The sequence below is a fragment of the Mesoplodon mirus genome, assembly GCF_964341445.2.
Source record: "Mesoplodon mirus genome assembly, chromosome: 1".
Taxonomy (NCBI): Eukaryota; Metazoa; Chordata; class Mammalia; order Artiodactyla; family Ziphiidae; genus Mesoplodon; species Mesoplodon mirus.
Window position 1 is genome coordinate 45,726,377 of NC_138976.1, and position 16,578 is coordinate 45,742,954.

Consider the following 16,578-nt stretch of genomic DNA (forward strand, 5'->3'; position numbering starts at 1 on the left):
GTTGGCAGAGCTGCTCACACCTCCTGGGGCCAGGGAATGTGGAACCAACTATAGACCCTCTGAAGTGGGGATGCAGAGTCCACACCCAGGTGGGAGTGGACGTGCGGGAGTATAGGGGACTTCCAAGACCAGGAGGTTCGGTCTCCTCCCAGATGTTGTATCCCAGTGCCTCCCTCCAGTTGATGGGGACAGAGACCTCTCGCAGATATGGAAGGGTGGTCTCCTGGTAGAGGGGTAGGGCGGCTCTGGCCTTTCTCAGATGTTGGGTTAGCAGATCTTCCGGGGGTTGAAAGTGCAAGAAATCCCCGCAAGTAGGTGGGCCCCGCCCCCTTCCCCCCCGTGGTGGGATCCACACTGAGTAGCCCCTTCAGCCCTCTTCCCGCCCCCGCCCCCGCTTGCACAAGGGGCGGGCCAGTCTTCACCCCGGCGCACAACCAATGGCAAGGGAGCCTGGCACGGCCAGCCAATTAAATGGCGGCAGCGGCGAGGGATGGCTCCTCCTCCGACAGGCCGCCGGCCGCTGGCCTCCGAGAAGGCGGGGCTCCTTCCCTGTTTTTGCTGCCGGCCGAGCCTGGCCGAGCCCAGCCGGGAGACCAGTCGAGCCCAGCCGAACGTAGCCGAACGCAGCCGAGCCCAGCCGAACCCCGCGCCCAGACGGCCGCCGCCGCCCGAGCGCCGCCGTGCGAGCAGGCGAGCGGCCTCGGCCGCGGAGGAGGCGCCGCCCCAGTGGGAGGAGGTCCCCGCTCGCCGCAGACCGCCCGCGGCAGAGGCCGCCCCGGTCGCGCCGCGGCGGGAGCGGCCGGCGGAGGCTGCGCTGCCGAGGGGGAGGGTCGGGGGGAGGGGACGTCACCCCTGCCCGCCTCCCGCTGCTCCCCGCCCGCAGGCTCCCGAGCAGCAGTCGGCGCCCTGCATCCCGCTGCCCCGGACCCTCCCGCGGGCGCGCACCGGGCTCAACTCAGGTAAGAGGGGCCCTCCCACCACGGGCATGGGGGGCGTTGAAAACCAGAGACGGAGATGAAGAGACGTAGACACACACGGAGACACAGAGACACAGCCGGGGAGAAAGAGAGACAGACACAAAGACACACACAAGAGACGCACAGAACTACAGAGACAGACCGCACGGAGAGGGGACAGAGACACGTCCACGGGGACAGACGGACACACAGCGGGGAAGAAAGAGAGACGGAGACACAAGAGACCCCATACACACAGAGACAGGGAGAAAGAGACACACAGAGACTGATACAGAGATACACAAAGAAATAGACTGGGAGAGAAACGAGACACAAGAGAGACCCTTATAGACTCAGAGATGGGGACACAGAGAGAGACAGATATAAAGAGAGCTACAGAGAGACAGACAGGTACACACGGAGGTGGGTATACAGAGGCAGAGGCACAGATCCAGGCAAGGGAACCAAGGGACAGAGTAAGGGCCAGACACACAGACACATGCACCTGACCTGGAGAGACAGTCTCACAGAGAGGTGCACCTAGGTACACTGTCTTAGATAACACAGACCCACACATGCCCGCCAGGCCTCCACAAAGTTCCCTCTGTGTGAGCTGGTGCCTCTGGAGGTCTGGGCTGGCTGGCTGGAGTCCTGAGTCGGGGGAGGTGCCCGGGCCACACCGAAGCTGGTTACACTGCCCATCCTTCAAGGCCTTGGGCTTCCTCAATCCCACCCACTCACACTGTTCTTCTGAGGGCTGGATGTTCAGTGGGCAGGGCCAGGCCATGCCCACTGGTCAAAAGGAGAATGAGTTACAGGCTGCCTAGTGCAGCTTCCCCACAGTAGCCACACCCCCATCCAGGTGCCCAGAGCCAGCTGTTGGCTCTGTGGGGTAATGAGACCTGCCGGGAGGCCAGAGGTGTGGGAGCGGGCTGTCTTCCCTACGCCTCTCCTCCTAGGCCTAACCCCACCCCTCCCTCCTCACCACCCTTTGCCTTTGCTCTGTACCCCCCACAGGCTCAGAACTGCAGGCGGACGTCTTCACTGTCCGGGAATCATTGAGTGTGTGGACAGGACAGCCTCCTTGGAAGGCCGGCTATACCGGAGTCCCGCCTCGGCATGGGCCTTGCCATTGAGGCAGCTTCTCAGTCTGTGCTTGTCTGAGGGTGCGGCCCGTCATGGGGGCAGCCATCTCCCAGGGGGCCCTCATCGCCATCATCTGCAACGGCCTCGTAGGCTTCTTGCTGCTGCTGCTCTGGGTCATTCTCTGCTGGGCCTGCCACTCCCGCTCTGCCAACATCGACTCCCTCTCCGAATCCAGTCCCAACTCCAGCCCTGGCCCTTGTCCCGAGAAGGCGCCCCCACCCCAGAAGCTCAGCCATGAAGGCAGCTACCTGCTGCAGCCCTGAAGGCCCCTGGCCTAGCCCAGAGTCTGGGACTTAAGTCCACCCCACTTGGAACCTGGAATTGGGATCCCAGGGTCCAGCCAGCCTGGGGTCCAGAACTCAAGAGTCCAGCCTGTCTGGAGCTGGACCCAGCAGCCCAGAGTCTGGTCGGCCTGGCTCCAAGAGGGGCTCTGCTGGCCCTTGGTAGACAGGCCTGGGGTGGGGGATTCATGAGTTGGTGCTAGGGCCAGGGCCATCTGGACTCTGCTTCATCCCAGCGGTCGGGGCTGGGTCCACCGCCCCCTAGGCCAAGCGCCTCCAGGCCCTCGAGGTTGGGGAAGCAATCCATGGCAATAATGGGAGGGTGTCCAAGCTGGGCCCCTTCTCTGGTCCTCCTACTGTTTGCTGGATAATAAATGGAACTATGGCTCTACCCTGAGATTTTCTCCTCTTCCTGGGGGCCTTGCTGTAGCAAAATGAAAGGTTGTGGGTGGGCTTCCAGACACAAGTTTATTTGCGCAAAGTAGGAGGGGGTAATGGTGGTTGAGGGCCAAGTCCTGGGGTGAGGTGCTGGGACCAGGACTGGAGCAGGGTGCTAAGGGCAGGTGCTGGGACCTGATCAGGGGTGCGGTCACACACATAACTGGGTGCTAAGGCTGGGCTGGGGTACCAGGGTCAGGTGCTACAAGTACGGGGTTCAAGACATTGGCCAGGCCCTAGGGCCAGGCCCTTAGGTCTTGGGTTTCACTTCCCTCACCAGGTTCAGCAGTTTGTCCAGTTTTGCGATCTCCACAGCTGGATCCTTCTGCACTTCCTGGCCCTTATTTTCCTGGGGAGAAGGGAAGTACACATGGGGGAGGAATGGTGAGGGATGGGCCACCTCTCTCTACTTCCCAGCGCCACATCCTGAGCCCAGCTTAGGCAGCTGTGCCATGCCTCTCTCCTGCCCAGTTAGATTCCGGACCCCTGCTTGCCGCCCCCAACCCCCCCAGGATCCTTCCCCATCCCAGGTTGGGTGGCAGGGGCCCAGCTGAGGCCTGCAGGAGACATCCAGCTGTTTCTGAACCTCAGATCAACATAGGATCCTTAGGCTGGGAGGAGTGGGGGAAGCCAGGAAGAGCTGTAGCCCAGGGCCTCTACCTGTTGGGAGCACCCTTCCCACAGGAAGGTCCCTGGCTGAGTCCTAACACGGAGCTAAGAGGTGTGTGTTTGTGGAGGGAAAAGAGTGTGGACAAAGCCACAGGTGCCCTCACCTAGTACTGTTACCTAGCACTTTCAGGTCACGTTGGGAGTGGGGTACCGTTTGGGGCCAGGCCCGCTGTGTCAGACATACCCAGGGTGGGGGCAGGTGTCAGGAGACCCAGGAGGGCTGATGGGATATCCTGTGTGATTCCAGATGTCCTTGGCTGGGACTGTCCCTCAGAAGAGCAGGTCCTGAATTTATGACCCCTCACCCCTGCCTACAGGGCACTCTAATCCTCTAGCTGGTAAGCTGGGCCCTGAGAAAAAGAGAGCTGGGACACTGGGTATGTGTCACTCAGGCCCTGAGAGCTCCCTGGCAAACCAGCACCAGTGCCATCCTCCCTTCTGTCCAGGCGGTGGGGTGTGGGCTAGGCTGGGGCAGCTGCCATTTCCTGCCTTCCCTTTGTGCCTGGGCCCCTGCCCTCTCAGCCACCTGTGCCCACTGCTCACTGGCACCTGCCCCAGCCTTGCCTGCTGAGGGCCCAGCGTGGATCTGGCCCGGACTGTGAGGTGGGAGGAGAATGCAGGGCCAGCAGGCCCCTTCCTGGCCCCATCTTGGCTGCTGACACCCTGTGGAACTCAGATTTCCTCCTGGCGTGACCCCTGCGCCTGTTCCCAAATCTGTCTCCCCCTCCCCGTGCGGCCCAGTGCCTTTGCCACTCCCCGGCTCACCTCTACATTCCTGAGGCAGAGGACAAAGATGTCTTTTTCTCTCTCACCCCCCTCTCGCTCCCAAATTAACCTCGTGTTCTCTTCTTGCCCTCACCTCATCTCCTGGGAGTCAGGAGATCTGGCTTTTAGTTCCAGCTTTGTCATTAACTCCCTATATGACTTTGGGCAAGTTCTGCCCAAACTGTTTCTATCTATACAGTAGTTGGGGAAAGCAGGCCTTGACCTTTGACAAGTTGGGCTCTGACACCAATCCTGGGAAGCTCCTTGGGCTGGGAAGTCGGGCCTCTGTGGCCAAGCCCTTTTGGGAAGATCAGGGAGACTGCCGCCTGCAGAGAGGGGCGGTAGGGATGCCCAGAGGACTTCCTTTGGCCCGAATCACTTGGCTGCTGATAGAGTCAGGTGGTGATTTCACAGAAACTGCCAATCCACCCAAGAACTAGCCCCCAGCTGTCACCTGCTCAGGTCCTCTGATTCCCAGGTACCCGTGTCCTCAGGTCCTCAGAGATATAGATGCTGAGCCTTGCTCTGAGAGGAGTTGGGACTGTGGGAGATCCTTGCATCCCTGGGTCAAAGTGGGCGGGGCAGGCCCCCACCCAGATCTACTGCCTTCGAGGTGTGAGGGTCATACCCCAGCCCCAAGGGGTCACCACCACCCCTCCCACGGGGCTGTCCAGCTCTCCTAGCTCAAGCCTGGGTTTCTCTCCTCACTAAATTAAGAGCAGATTTTATCTGTTCCACAAATTGTACTGCCTTCTTCCCCCTCCTTGAGGCCAGCTAGCTGGGCTTAGCAAAGAGTTTTAGACCACACCCAACCCCCGCCCCCCATCCCATCCCATCCCATCCCACCCCCAGCCCACCACAGCCTCTGGGCCACAGCTGCAGGCACTCAGCAGCCTTCTGAGTATTTATAGCCAAGTCCACCCCCTCCCCCAGCTGGCTACAATTACAGGCCCGGCCAAACTCCCAGCCCTTGCCTCCCTGGCCCTGGTGGGGAATAGGCCAGGCTGGCACGAGAGGGTTAGTGCCGTGGCCCCTACCTTGGTAGGGGCACCGGGGGGCAGGTGTCAGCCGTTGAAAGAGACAGGCCGCTGCCCTTGCCTCAAACTGCAAGTAAATGCCTGAAACTGCAACCAGGGGGTACAGTCATCAGGGCAACATGGCCCAGCTCCGGCCCAGCCCTGATCCTGGCCCAGAACCTGGCAGGAAGCAAATTCTGTTTTCTCTCCTAGCACCCAAATGGACAGGACTGGGCTCTAGGTTTTTGGACGCTGGATTTTTAAGTTGGACCTTTGGGCTCTGGATTCTAAGGCCTGGGTTCTTAAGTCTGAATTGGGACTCTGAGAGCTAGACTTTGAGGTCATGGCTCTGGGCTCGGTGGCCTGTATTCAGGGCCCTTGGGCTCTGGGCAGGGTCTCCGGATCATTAGAGATTCCAGAAAGGAACCAGAGCTCAAAAGGAGGACTGCCTAGCTGCTGACCTAGTTACCCTCCTCATGACTCATTTCCTACTTCCCGTGTGGACCCGGAGCTCCCAGTTCAGAAGCCCTGTGCAAGCCCAGCCAATGAAGCAGAAACTAAGCCTCAAGCCCCTGCCTGCATGACACCAAACAAACCAATGATGCCCGTGTGCTTCCCCCAGGCTTCGGGTCCTCGTAGTCACCTGCTTACCTGATGTCTCCACCTGGGGGCCCCACAGGTAACTCAGATTCAGCATGTCAGAACTGATCTGTCTCCTGCTTCTCCTGTGTTCCTCACTTGGGCAATGACACCACCCTTACCCTGGGTCTCCAAAGCCAGAAACCTGGGGGCCACCCCCGGCTCCTCCCCTTTCTCTCAACCCCCTGCCATCCTGGAGACTTTCTCTCACGGCAGCCTGAACTCCCCAAAACCGTACCTTCGGCACCTTGCGCAAATTGGGTGAGAGCTTGAGGCAGGTGACGTGCCCACGTTCATCGCCCACAATGATGATGGGGTGGATGGGGTTGAACTGCACGTGGGTGAGCTTGTTCTTTTGGGCCACCACAGGCTGGTTGCATATGGCTTCGTACTTGTTGATGGACAAGTCAAATACGTGGGTCTGGGAAGAGGTGGGTGTCAGCACACTCGGGGAAATGAGACCCCTTTCACCCACCTCAGAGTAACTGCCCCTGAACTTTCTGGGGAAAGTGGACAGAAGCCTAGGCAGTGTGAGAGGCAATTTGTGTCTCTGTTTTTCCTGTGGTTGAGGGAATGGGGATAAAACGTTTAGGAAAAAAATTAAGTCTATGCAGAATTAACACTAAGAGCAGCTGCCATTTATGGAGCACTTACTATGTACTAGACTCTGAGCAAGCATGTTACATGGTTGCATCATCGAATTATAATCCTCACAGCCACTCTATAAGGTAGGTTCTGTTATTATCCCCATTTTATAAATGAAGAGAAAGAGGCTCTTAAGGCTAACTTGCCAGTAAGTGGCAGAGCCAGGTTTTCTACCAACTAATATATGTCAGGTGTTCAGACAGTGCATGTCATAAAGGTGCTCAACAGGGACTTCCCTGGCGGCACAGTGGATAAGACTCTGCGCTCCCGATGCAGGGGGCCCAGGTTCTATCCCTGGTCAGGGAACTAGATCCCACATGCATGCCGCAACGAAGAGTTCGCATGCCACAACTAAGGAGCTGGCGAGCCGCAACTAAGGAGCCCACCTGCTGCAACTAAGACCGGGTGCAACCAAATAAATAAATAAATAATAAAATAAAATGAAACTGTTTAAAAAAAAAAAACGGTGCTCAATAAATGTTTGATCTTATTTTTACCGCATCCTAAGTCCGAACCATTAGCAACTCTTGCCTAGACGACTGTGGCAGCATCCTAACCGGTCTTCCTGCTTCAGCTCTTGCCCTTCTATCATCCATCCTTCATGCAGCAGCCAGACTTACCTTTAAAAAGTCTAAAATCCTCCAGTGGTCTCCCTGGGCACTCTACATAAAATCCAGAGTCCTTACTCTGGATTCTGCACTGTCTGTTCTCATCTCAGGCTCTCACCCCTTCGCCTACTAGACCCCAGCCACCCTACCTGCCTGTTTCTTAAACCCTTCCAGCTAATTCTCCCTTCAGGGCATTTGCCTGTCTGGAATGCATCCCTGCATCTTCACCTGGCTGGCTCCTTCTTGTGACTCAGCTCTCAGCTTGAATGTCACCTCTTTAAAGAAGATTTCCCTGACCACTCTATCTAAGAGACCACCAAGTCCTTTCCTTTTACATCACTCTCTCTCGTTTTAAAGATATAACAGTTGTGTGAAGATATAACTCACATACTATAAAATTTACCCGTTAAAGTATACAATTCCTCTTTTTTAGTATATTCACAGTTATGTAACCATCACCACAACCAATTTTAGGACATTTTCATCACCCACAAAAGAACCCTTATACCTATTACCAGTCATTCCCCATTTTCTCCCAACTCCTCTAGCCCTAGGTAACCACACATCAACTTTGTCCCTATAGATTTGCCTATTCTAGACCTATATAAATGGAATCATACAATGTTTGGTCTTTTGTGACTGGCTTCTTAAACTAAGCATTTTTCAAGGTTCATTCATGATATAGCATGCATCAATACTTCATTCCTTGTTATTACTGAATAATACTCCTTGTGGATATAGCACCTATTGTTTACCCATTCATCAGTTGACAGACATTTGGGTTGTTTCTACTTTTTGGCTGTTATGAATAATGTTGCTACAAACATTGGTGTCCATACATCATCCTCTTTTAATCTCTGCCTAGCACTTAACACTATTGGGGGTTTTGTTGTTGTTCCTTTTGTCTCTTTCCCTTCACTGGAACGTAAGTTCTGTGACAGCAGGAACCTGAATCACCAGGCCCTGGCCCGGAGCTGGGAACCACAGTTGACCCTTGGTTACTCATTTGTTCAGCAAATAGATGACTGACTCGAGGGTGATGCCTTGATCACTATATTCTTTTCTGGTAGGTGCTTCTCAGTTTATATCAAAGTCCAAAAGGAAAATGTACTGCATAAGAATTTTCTCACAAACTGTTTCTGAGCTTTCACCAGCTCTCATCATTGCATAGACCCCCTTCCACTGCCCCTTCTCAGACTCAGCTTGCACACTCCCAGGGATGGGGACCTTGCTGCCTTTTAGACACTATTTCAGTCACAGATCAACTCTGGCTCAGAAGTTTTTCCCTACATCAAGTTGGCACCTGCCACCCTGTAGCTCCCTCCCCAGGGCCCTCAGAGAGGATAACTGCTCCTCACGGCACCTTAACCCCCAGAGTGCTCTCTCCTCCAAGGTGAACAGACCCACTCTCTCCTCCAGGTCCCATGGGATGAATGATCCCTCTTTTGACAGGGGCCTGGGTGGTCTGGCCCTTGAGGATACACAGTCCTTATGTTCTGCCTTCCCCCACCTGACCTGGGCATGGCGTGGGCTCTCCAGGAGGGAGACCTTGAGACAGCTCATCCTACCTTCAGTAGGGGGTCAGCTGGGTCAGGAAGGGGGCACTCACCCTCCCATTGGTGGTGACTGCTGCAAACACGGTGGAAGAGTATGGGGCCCAGGCCACGTCGCCCACGGCTGAATTTAGGTCATAGATGAACATCGGGGTGCTGCAGTGGGGAGGGTTGGAAAGCTCAGGGCACAGAGGGCTTACGGTGCCAGAGCCCCGCCGGCCCCAGCCCAGGGTGGCGCCTGAGGGAGGGCAGGCCCCTCACTTGATGGTGTGGTCCCAGATCTTCACAGTCCAGTCGGAGCTGCAGGACATGAAGACCTTGGTGTGGTAGGGGTTCCAGGACACAGTATCCACTGCCATGCTGTGGGCGTCATAGGTGCTGAGGAACTGGCTGGAGTAGGATTTGGAGCACTGCGGTGAGGGTAGGGAAGCGGGGTTCAGGAGAGAGAGGTCAGCAGCCACCACTTCCCTGGGGGCCCTGGAGGTTCAGGCCCTGAGATTCCTCTTCTGTCCTCGCCCCACATCACTGTCACAGCTGAGCTGGGGCCAAGCTCTCGGCTGCATTTCTCACCCTCAAAGCAACCAGAGAGAAAGGAGGGGCTTAAGGGGCTGGGCAGGGGAGTCTTCCTGGAGGGTGAGGGAAGTCTGCCCAGAGGATTCCAGGCCTGGCAGAAAAGGCCTTCCCTCCCTGAACCCAGGCAGAGCAGGTGTAAGGGGCCCTGGGGGAGGTGTGGTGTCTCGCCTGTGTCCAGACCAAGGCCTGCAGACGGGCAGACAGAGCGCTGGATCCACCTACACGGACAGAAGCCTTGCAGCAGTGATAAACGTCCCACCTTGCCCAGGTGAGAGCAGGTACGGAGCCTGGAGCAAGTCCTAATCTCACGATTTCTCATTCGGTTTCTTGCCCTGACCAGCAGGCCCCTCACACCCTCCCTCCAGGAGACTGAGTGGCCAACTAGCCTCTTCCTCTCTTCCGCACGGCCACTGGGAGGGGGGGAGGGGACCTCTTTTGCATTCAGACCAGCTCTGCCTGGGCCTCAGGGGCTCCCGGGAGGCGGCCTGTAATTAACATTCTGAGTCTCTGAGCCTAAGAAAAGATTGCAGCAGAGCTATTTCTGGGTGGATGAAGGGTCAGAACGATGTTCACCTACTAACACGGAGACTTGGCAGAAACTGGCCCTGAAGTTCCATCCCGCTGCCGGCTGGGATGAACCCGGTATTCAGAGATAACTTTTCTTGTTACCTGGCCTTGGAAGCTCAGCTCAAGTTCAGATCTCCTCCAGGAAGTCTCCCCAGAATGTTCCAAGCCCCCCAACCTCCACTCTCAGCTCTACCTCCTCCACTCCCAGGAAGGGAGCAGGACCCAGAGGGAAGGATGCTGGGCTGGGCCAAAGTCACCCTCTAGATTCTCCATCCCCTTTCCTGCACTCGGCCACTCTTCCCACCACCCAAGCAGGTCAAGAAATGTGTTCTCTTCCCACAAGAAGCCTTCCAGAACTGATGAGCCCTAAGATCTGTCCGAATAGGGTCTGTTGAGAACGATAAGCTCCCAGGTCTAAGAGTCCCTGTAAGGAGCTGGCATTGAGGGCAGTGCTGCCTCACCTTGTAGATTTTCCCCTCTTCTGTGCCCACTAGGAACAGGTAGTCGATCTCTTTGTGGAAGTCAAAGGCAGTGCCACAGCCTTGGGAGAAGAGGGAACAGCTTTAGGCCAGTTCTGGGAGGGAGGCTCCCAGCACCTCCTCTACCCAGGATGGCCTGAGCCCTGGTGCTTGTGAGGGAGGGCTGGGGCCAGCCAGGCAAACAGAAACCGGGCCTCTGGCCTGCAGCTTGTCCCGGGCAGTTGGGACTCTGCAAACGGGCCAGGGCTTCTGCAGACAGGAATGGGGCCTGGATAAACAAGGCAGGGATTGAGTCAAACAGGGTCAGGGTCAGGGTAAACAGGGACAGGGTCTGCAAACAGGGATATGGTCTGTGCAAACAGGGTTATAGTCTGCATAAACAGGGGAGGAATTGAGTAAACAGGGAGAGGATCTGGGTAAACAGGGACTTGATCTGCATAAACAAGAATGGATCTGCATAACAGCACCCAATCTGCATAAACGGGGGGGTGGTCTGCAAATGGCCGAGGGCTGGGTGCACTGGGCCAGGCTTTCTCATCACCTCCGGTCAGGCACAAGTGGAGGCACGGTGCGGCAGAAAGAGGGAGGACCAGACACCTCATGGGCTGGGGTGACATGGCCAGGCGTGGATGTGAGGGGCTGGGGCTCTTACCCACTGTGTGTATCTGCAAGCCCTCGACATCCTCGGTCGTGCTGTCCTCCACCTTCAGCCTGATGACATCTGTGTGAACCAGCTCGCTCTGCAGTCACACAGGGAGGGGGAAGCACATGGGTGGGGCTGGACCGGCAAGGTTGGGGGTCCCTCTGTCATTCATCTCCCCCCACTCCCTATCTCCACCCCTGCATGGCCCTTTCTGGGAAACAGGCACCTTCACGAGCGTCCAAGACACGATCCTGCCATCAGATGATACAGAGAAGAAGTTAAGGTTGTGGTCCATGTCATCCTTCTGCCACTTGACCTGAAACATCCCAAACTGTGAGCTCTAGGGTGTTGGGTTAGGGCCCCTCAAGAACCCATCTGAGGTCCAGAAGCCACTTCTGGGAGCCCATATCCCAGAGTCCCCTGATTTCCCCACCCTCCCTCCTTCCACTCCTTCCTCTCTCCCTGAGCATCCTGAGGCAACAGGCCGGACGGGGCACTGCCCAGTGTCCGGGCTCAGCACTGGAGGTGCCCGGTTCCTCCGTGGGTTGAGTTTTAGCAGCCCAGTTGTAAGAAGGCAGTGGCTCTGGGTTTGACCTCCTTACAGGGCCTGGGAAGGACAGAGACCATCAACCAGCTTCCTCATTTACAAAACAGGAACCATAATAGCATGGGCTTGTTGTAAGGAATAAATGAAACAATGAATGTGAAGCCCTTAGGTCAGAACACTGCAAATATGAAGTGTTCAATGAATATTATTAGCTAATATCCTCAGTATTACCATCATGCTAGGAATCAGGGTGGCAAGGCTCTTGGGGGGCTTTTTCCTGCTTCCTTGGGCGGTGGGGAGGAACAGCCTCCCTCCACCACCCTCCCCATCCAGGCTTGGCCTTTCTCTAGGCGGCTCTCTTCTGTTCCCAACTTCACTTCACCACTAGCCCCTGCTTCCAGAATCTTGCTCCCAGATCTCAGATGTGAGCTGCATTTCTCCATCTGCAAATTGGGGTTAATAATCCTGCCCCACCCATCTTCTCTGGGCTGGAAGCAAACATATGCGACAGTGTGGGAGACAGAGCTGTTGTCTTATGAAGATGACACGCTTGAGGCTCAAGTTTCTGTTGCCAGATGTGGAGGCCTGGCCAAGCCATGTCCGGGAGAGCTGGGGCAGGGCTGGGTGCCCAGATCTTCCCACCCTCCAGTTCCCTCCAGGCCTCCTGTGCTGGGGCCACTGTCCCTTCTCCCTGTCACAAGGAGAGGCCCAGTGAGGGAGGACAGGAACCCAGGGCTGCTGCCTGTAACCACAGTTGTCACCTGGTCCTTGAGGGGTGTGTGTAGCGGGGAGGGGATTGCTCTTCCAGGGCCACGCCCCAGGCCTGGCTGGTCAGAGCTGCAGGAGGGCAGACCCAGTCCTGCCTGGATCTGTCTGGGCAGGCTGCTCTTTTGTGCTTTCACTGGGGGGCCTAGAACACCACAGAGCTTGTGAGGCACAAGTCAGAGCGGCCCTGATGCTGAGACCGCTTCCTCTTCTGTGTAAAGGGAGTCCCTTTAAAGGGGGGAGGGGACAGGGGGTGTCAAAGGCCAGGCTGTAAGAGGCGCGAGGGAGCTGCCAAGGGAAGTGTTTAATGAGCGGCCCCCAGCGTGCACGGAAATTGTATTTCACACCCCACTTAGCAGCCTGATGCCCAGTTGGGGGGTGGTGTGTGTGTATATGCAAGTGAGCCATGTACGTGTGTGTGTGCGCGTGTGTGTGCCAGTCACACACGTGCTCCTGGGGTCGAGGTGGGAGGGTAGGAATAAAGAGGGCCAAGACGGGGCAGGTGGAAGTGGGGTTAAGAGAATGCATGAATGCCCAGGAAGCAGGTGGTAGGGAGGAGACGGAGGCCTGTTTCACCGACTCCTTCTCTTTTGCCTTATCTGATTAGGGCAGGCATGTTTGACCCCAGGGGTCTGCTCATATCCTTCCTGCCCCCTTCCCTTCCCCGGTGTAGCACAGAATACACACACACACACCCTGCAGAGTGTTGTGGCTGAGGCTTCACAGCGGGGCCTGAACAGGGCTGCACTACCCAGATGGGCTCCCCTGGGAGGAAGTCTGTGCCATGGAACAGGAACCCAGCCTCCTTCGGACAAACAGTTCTCTCCCTGGCTCCAAAACCTTCCATGGCTCCCCGCTGCCAACAGAACAAAGTCCTTCTGCCCCCAGCCTGGCATTTGAGATCTAAAACAACCTATCTCGTTCCTCCCAAGACACAGTCCCGTTGAGAAGGACTCTGATGTCTCTGACACCTCATTCGTCAGCCTGGCTCTTCTTCAAGCTCCAGGATATACAGCCAACTGCCTGTAGGACATCTCCTCCTCTGGTTTCTTATATTAACTTCTGGCCAGAAATCCATGGATTTCCTACTGGGTCCCCCAAGCCGGAGTCCCAGGCACCGTCACCAATTTTTCCTTTTCCCCATATCCAATCAGTCGTTTCCTGCTCTTGATTTTACTGCCTCGACAGCTCTCAACCCTACCTCCTCGTTTTTACCTCCACTGCCCCTGTTGTAGCTCAGGCTTCAAGATCTCTCATGCTGTGGCCAGAGGACATCTCCAAGACACTACCTGACTGTGGGACTTCTTTGCCCCAAACCCTCTGATGGTTGGGCAGTGATTTTCAAACTCTGCTGGGACAAACTCTTAGGAGCTTTGTGAAAGTAGCTCAGGGGATGTGGGGAGTGATAACAGGGGACCCTCAAGCAATCAGGACCCTGACCCTACCAGAGCAGCCCCACTCTCGTCTTATTAATACATCGGGCTTCTGTACTGACACTTCATTTGAGACCATTAACATGCAAAGTCCAAGCTTCCTACTTGCTAGAGAAGCACACTCATGACTGAGCTCCCGTACGTTTCTCAGGAGTCCCTGACACTGAGCTCCGTGCGGTGTGTTGTTGCCCAGCAGGCCCCTCTGCTTGATGCCCGTGTCTTTCTGGTGCACGCGTGACCCCTTTGTACCCTTCTTCATCTAACGAATACTTCCTCATTCTTCACGATTCAGCTTAGGTGTTGCTTCCTTTAGGAAGACCTCCCTGGCCCTCTGGCCCCTGGTCCCCATCCCAGACAATCTGGACAAACCTCAGCGCCCTCATGAGCCCTCCTTAGCACACTCCGTATCCTGCTCAGCTGTGGCTGCCGTATCCAGACACCAAGCCCTGAGCATCCTCAGCTCCCAGAGGAGAGAACAGGCAGGAGCTGATGAATGAATGGATGAATGAGGAAGCAGGGAGGGAAAGAGAGCGGAAGAAGAGAACAGGAAGTCATTAAAGGAGTGAGGGGCAGGCCCCTCCCATGTCGCAAGCTCTGATTCCAGCCAAGAACTCTGAGTCTTCGGTTTTGCAAAGGCAGCAGCCCTGTTTTCCTGACAGGATGGTGGGAGAACAGAAGGCTACCCCGTCCAGTGTCCCTGGCACCCGCCCAGTGAAGGGGAAACTGTGTCTCCTGCACACGCTACTTCTCTCTCCAACCTGCGATTTGATTCAGAGAACAGAGCAGAGTGGGAGTAGGGTAGCTGGCCTTGGCCCCTCGCCCTCTCCTGGGCTTGAGGAGGATAGTCAGGCCACCCGGAGATGCTCCGTGCTTGGCCCTGGGCTGTCTGCCCATGCTGGGAAAGCCGGGCCTGGGCTGGTGCTTGTTCAGTTTGATCAAAGCGAGCCTTTTCTCCTCACCCTGGGCTTTAAAGTCTCTGCAGACACCCTCCCCGTGTCTGGAGACTTCCGCGGGCCTGGACCCAATGAATGGGGAGGTGGGCTTTTCAGAGGAGAGAACTCCTGAGGCTGCAAGTCTGGCTCCTGCTTTGGTCGAGAACTGTGGGGAGGGTGTTTAGGGGGAGGGGGTGCCCCAGCTCTGGGTAAAGGATGAAGCTGAGAGGCCACAATATCCCCTGTGCCTGGACAGCCTTCCCTCTGCTCAGGCCTGTCTGGGAGCTGAGAGCCAGTGCCTGGGGTGGGTGTCCACATGACTCAGAAAGCTCAGGGCCAGACAGGCAGGGGTGCAGAGCCCACCTGCAGACCCTGTCAGGGCAAGGGGGAGAGGAAGGTGAGAAGACAGATCTCAGCACTGCCTGAGGAGCCCAGAGGCCTTGGGCAACTTGAGGCAGAAATCTACGCTTAGATTCTCCCAGGCCTGCCCATGGGGTGAGGGTACACAGCCTCAGAAGGAGGGGGACCTTTGGAACACAGTGAGGAAGGGCCTGCAAAGCCAGAGCTAGGAGACTCTGAGAATGAAACTGTGAAATCCACTCCCAGCGCAATAAAATGGGAGACGCAGAGTCAGGGTGAAATCTAGCCCCAGTGACTAGGTAATGGTCCCATTCTCTGCCTGTCTGGAGAAGATGGTTGTTACACAGAAGCCTCAGGGACAGACGTCACCTACCAGGCCTTACAGCCCCACCAAGAAGGCAGAGAACGGGCAGTGCCTACCCCTATCTGGTAGTTCCCCAAATCTAGCCCAGATGGCAGAAGAGAGCCGCTGTGGGGAGCTGAGGAAGCTCATAGACCCCTGGAGCCCTTGACACACTCAGCAGAGGCCCATCAGGCCCTGGGGGCTTCCCACCACGGGCTCTGAGTCACTGACCACTACACCTAAGAGATCGAGATCCTTAGCAGACAGATGGGCCCTGCTTGATGGGAGCTCTGAGGCAGCGGACCGCAGCTCTTACCACAAACCCTCTTGCCTCCTGATGCCTCCCCTCTGCCCTTCTCTGCCCCTTCTCACACCCAGCTCCTTGGTCTCTAAGCTGGTAGCTGTCATCCCCATGCCCTTGCCTATGGCCCTCTCCTCCCCAAGGCCCCTCGTCCGGTGGCTCCCAGGCCCACACGCTACTCAGTCCCACCCACTTCTCCCACACTGGTCCAAGGCTGACCTGCCACACGGGGTCTGTGTGCTTGGACTTGGCTGAGCTGCGAAAGGAGGGCTGGGAGGAGGGCTTCTTGAGGTTGTAAATGGCCACGTTGCCGTCGTAGTGGCCCACCACCACTAGGTAGGGGTGGTCCACGTGCACGTCCAGACACAGGATGCCGCTCTCGCTGCTGAAGATGTATTCGGGGAAGCTGGGGTTCTTCAAGCTGTAGAACAGCAGCATGCCCCGGCCCTGCTTCATGAAGTCATCTGCCGCAGGGGAGAAGGTGGCGGTGACTGGACGGTCCCTGCTGGGGAAGCCCCGGCCCCTCCCTTACAGGGTGGACAAGCCCTGCCCTGTTCTGCCTCTGACAGAGAACGTGGGAGACCTCTTGGGGCTTCATCTTCTCTGTCCATGAGACAGAATCATGCGACTTGACCCACCCCCTTCTCAGGGTTCACGAGAGGATCCAACAGATAAGGTGACCGGGCATATCTGAGGGACGGACAGTCATTCTCCTTAGTCTCCCTGGGGTACAGGAAAGGGGGGGCTGCAGGCTCAAAGAGTTGTTAAGTGAAGAATGTGGGTGGGCTTGGGAAGGAGCAGTATCCTCAGAGAGGGTTCAGATGCCCAGCCCATCTCCTGCCCTTAGGTGCTGGGATAACGGCCATGTACCCCTCATCCCCAGCCAAGGACAGGGGTTCAGTCTGGACTAACACAGAAT

At 56.6% G+C, this 16,578-nt stretch overlaps 2 protein-coding genes across 3 annotated transcripts in view; one reads left to right on the plus strand and one right to left on the minus strand.

Annotated features, from left to right (window-relative positions):
- Positions 1 to 745: 745 nt before the first annotated feature.
- ENHO (energy homeostasis associated) lies at positions 746 to 2,768 on the plus strand. Its single transcript, XM_082618749.1, has 2 exons — positions 746 to 959; positions 1,974 to 2,768. Exon 2 carries the CDS (start codon positions 2,135 to 2,137, stop codon positions 2,363 to 2,365), a length of 231 nt encoding a protein of 76 aa, XP_082474875.1. The 5' UTR covers positions 746 to 959; positions 1,974 to 2,134; the 3' UTR covers positions 2,366 to 2,768.
- A 71-nt stretch (positions 2,769 to 2,839) lies between these two features.
- DNAI1 (dynein axonemal intermediate chain 1) overlaps positions 2,840 to 16,578 on the minus strand; it is a 63,890-nt gene continuing 50,151 nt past the window's right edge. For both annotated transcript variants that reach the window (XM_082621653.1, XM_082621652.1), the window contains 8 exons: positions 15,879 to 16,123; positions 11,205 to 11,294; positions 10,988 to 11,075; positions 10,318 to 10,397; positions 8,978 to 9,126; positions 8,773 to 8,872; positions 6,149 to 6,331; positions 2,840 to 3,170 (listed from right to left, as the gene is read on the minus strand). In XM_082621653.1, coding sequence (XP_082477779.1) covers positions 3,072 to 3,170; positions 6,149 to 6,331; positions 8,773 to 8,872; positions 8,978 to 9,126; positions 10,318 to 10,397; positions 10,988 to 11,075; positions 11,205 to 11,294; positions 15,879 to 16,123 — 1,034 coding nt within the window. In that variant the 3' untranslated portion in view covers positions 2,840 to 3,071. The remainder of the gene's footprint in view (positions 3,171 to 6,148; positions 6,332 to 8,772; positions 8,873 to 8,977; positions 9,127 to 10,317; positions 10,398 to 10,987; positions 11,076 to 11,204; positions 11,295 to 15,878; positions 16,124 to 16,578) is intronic.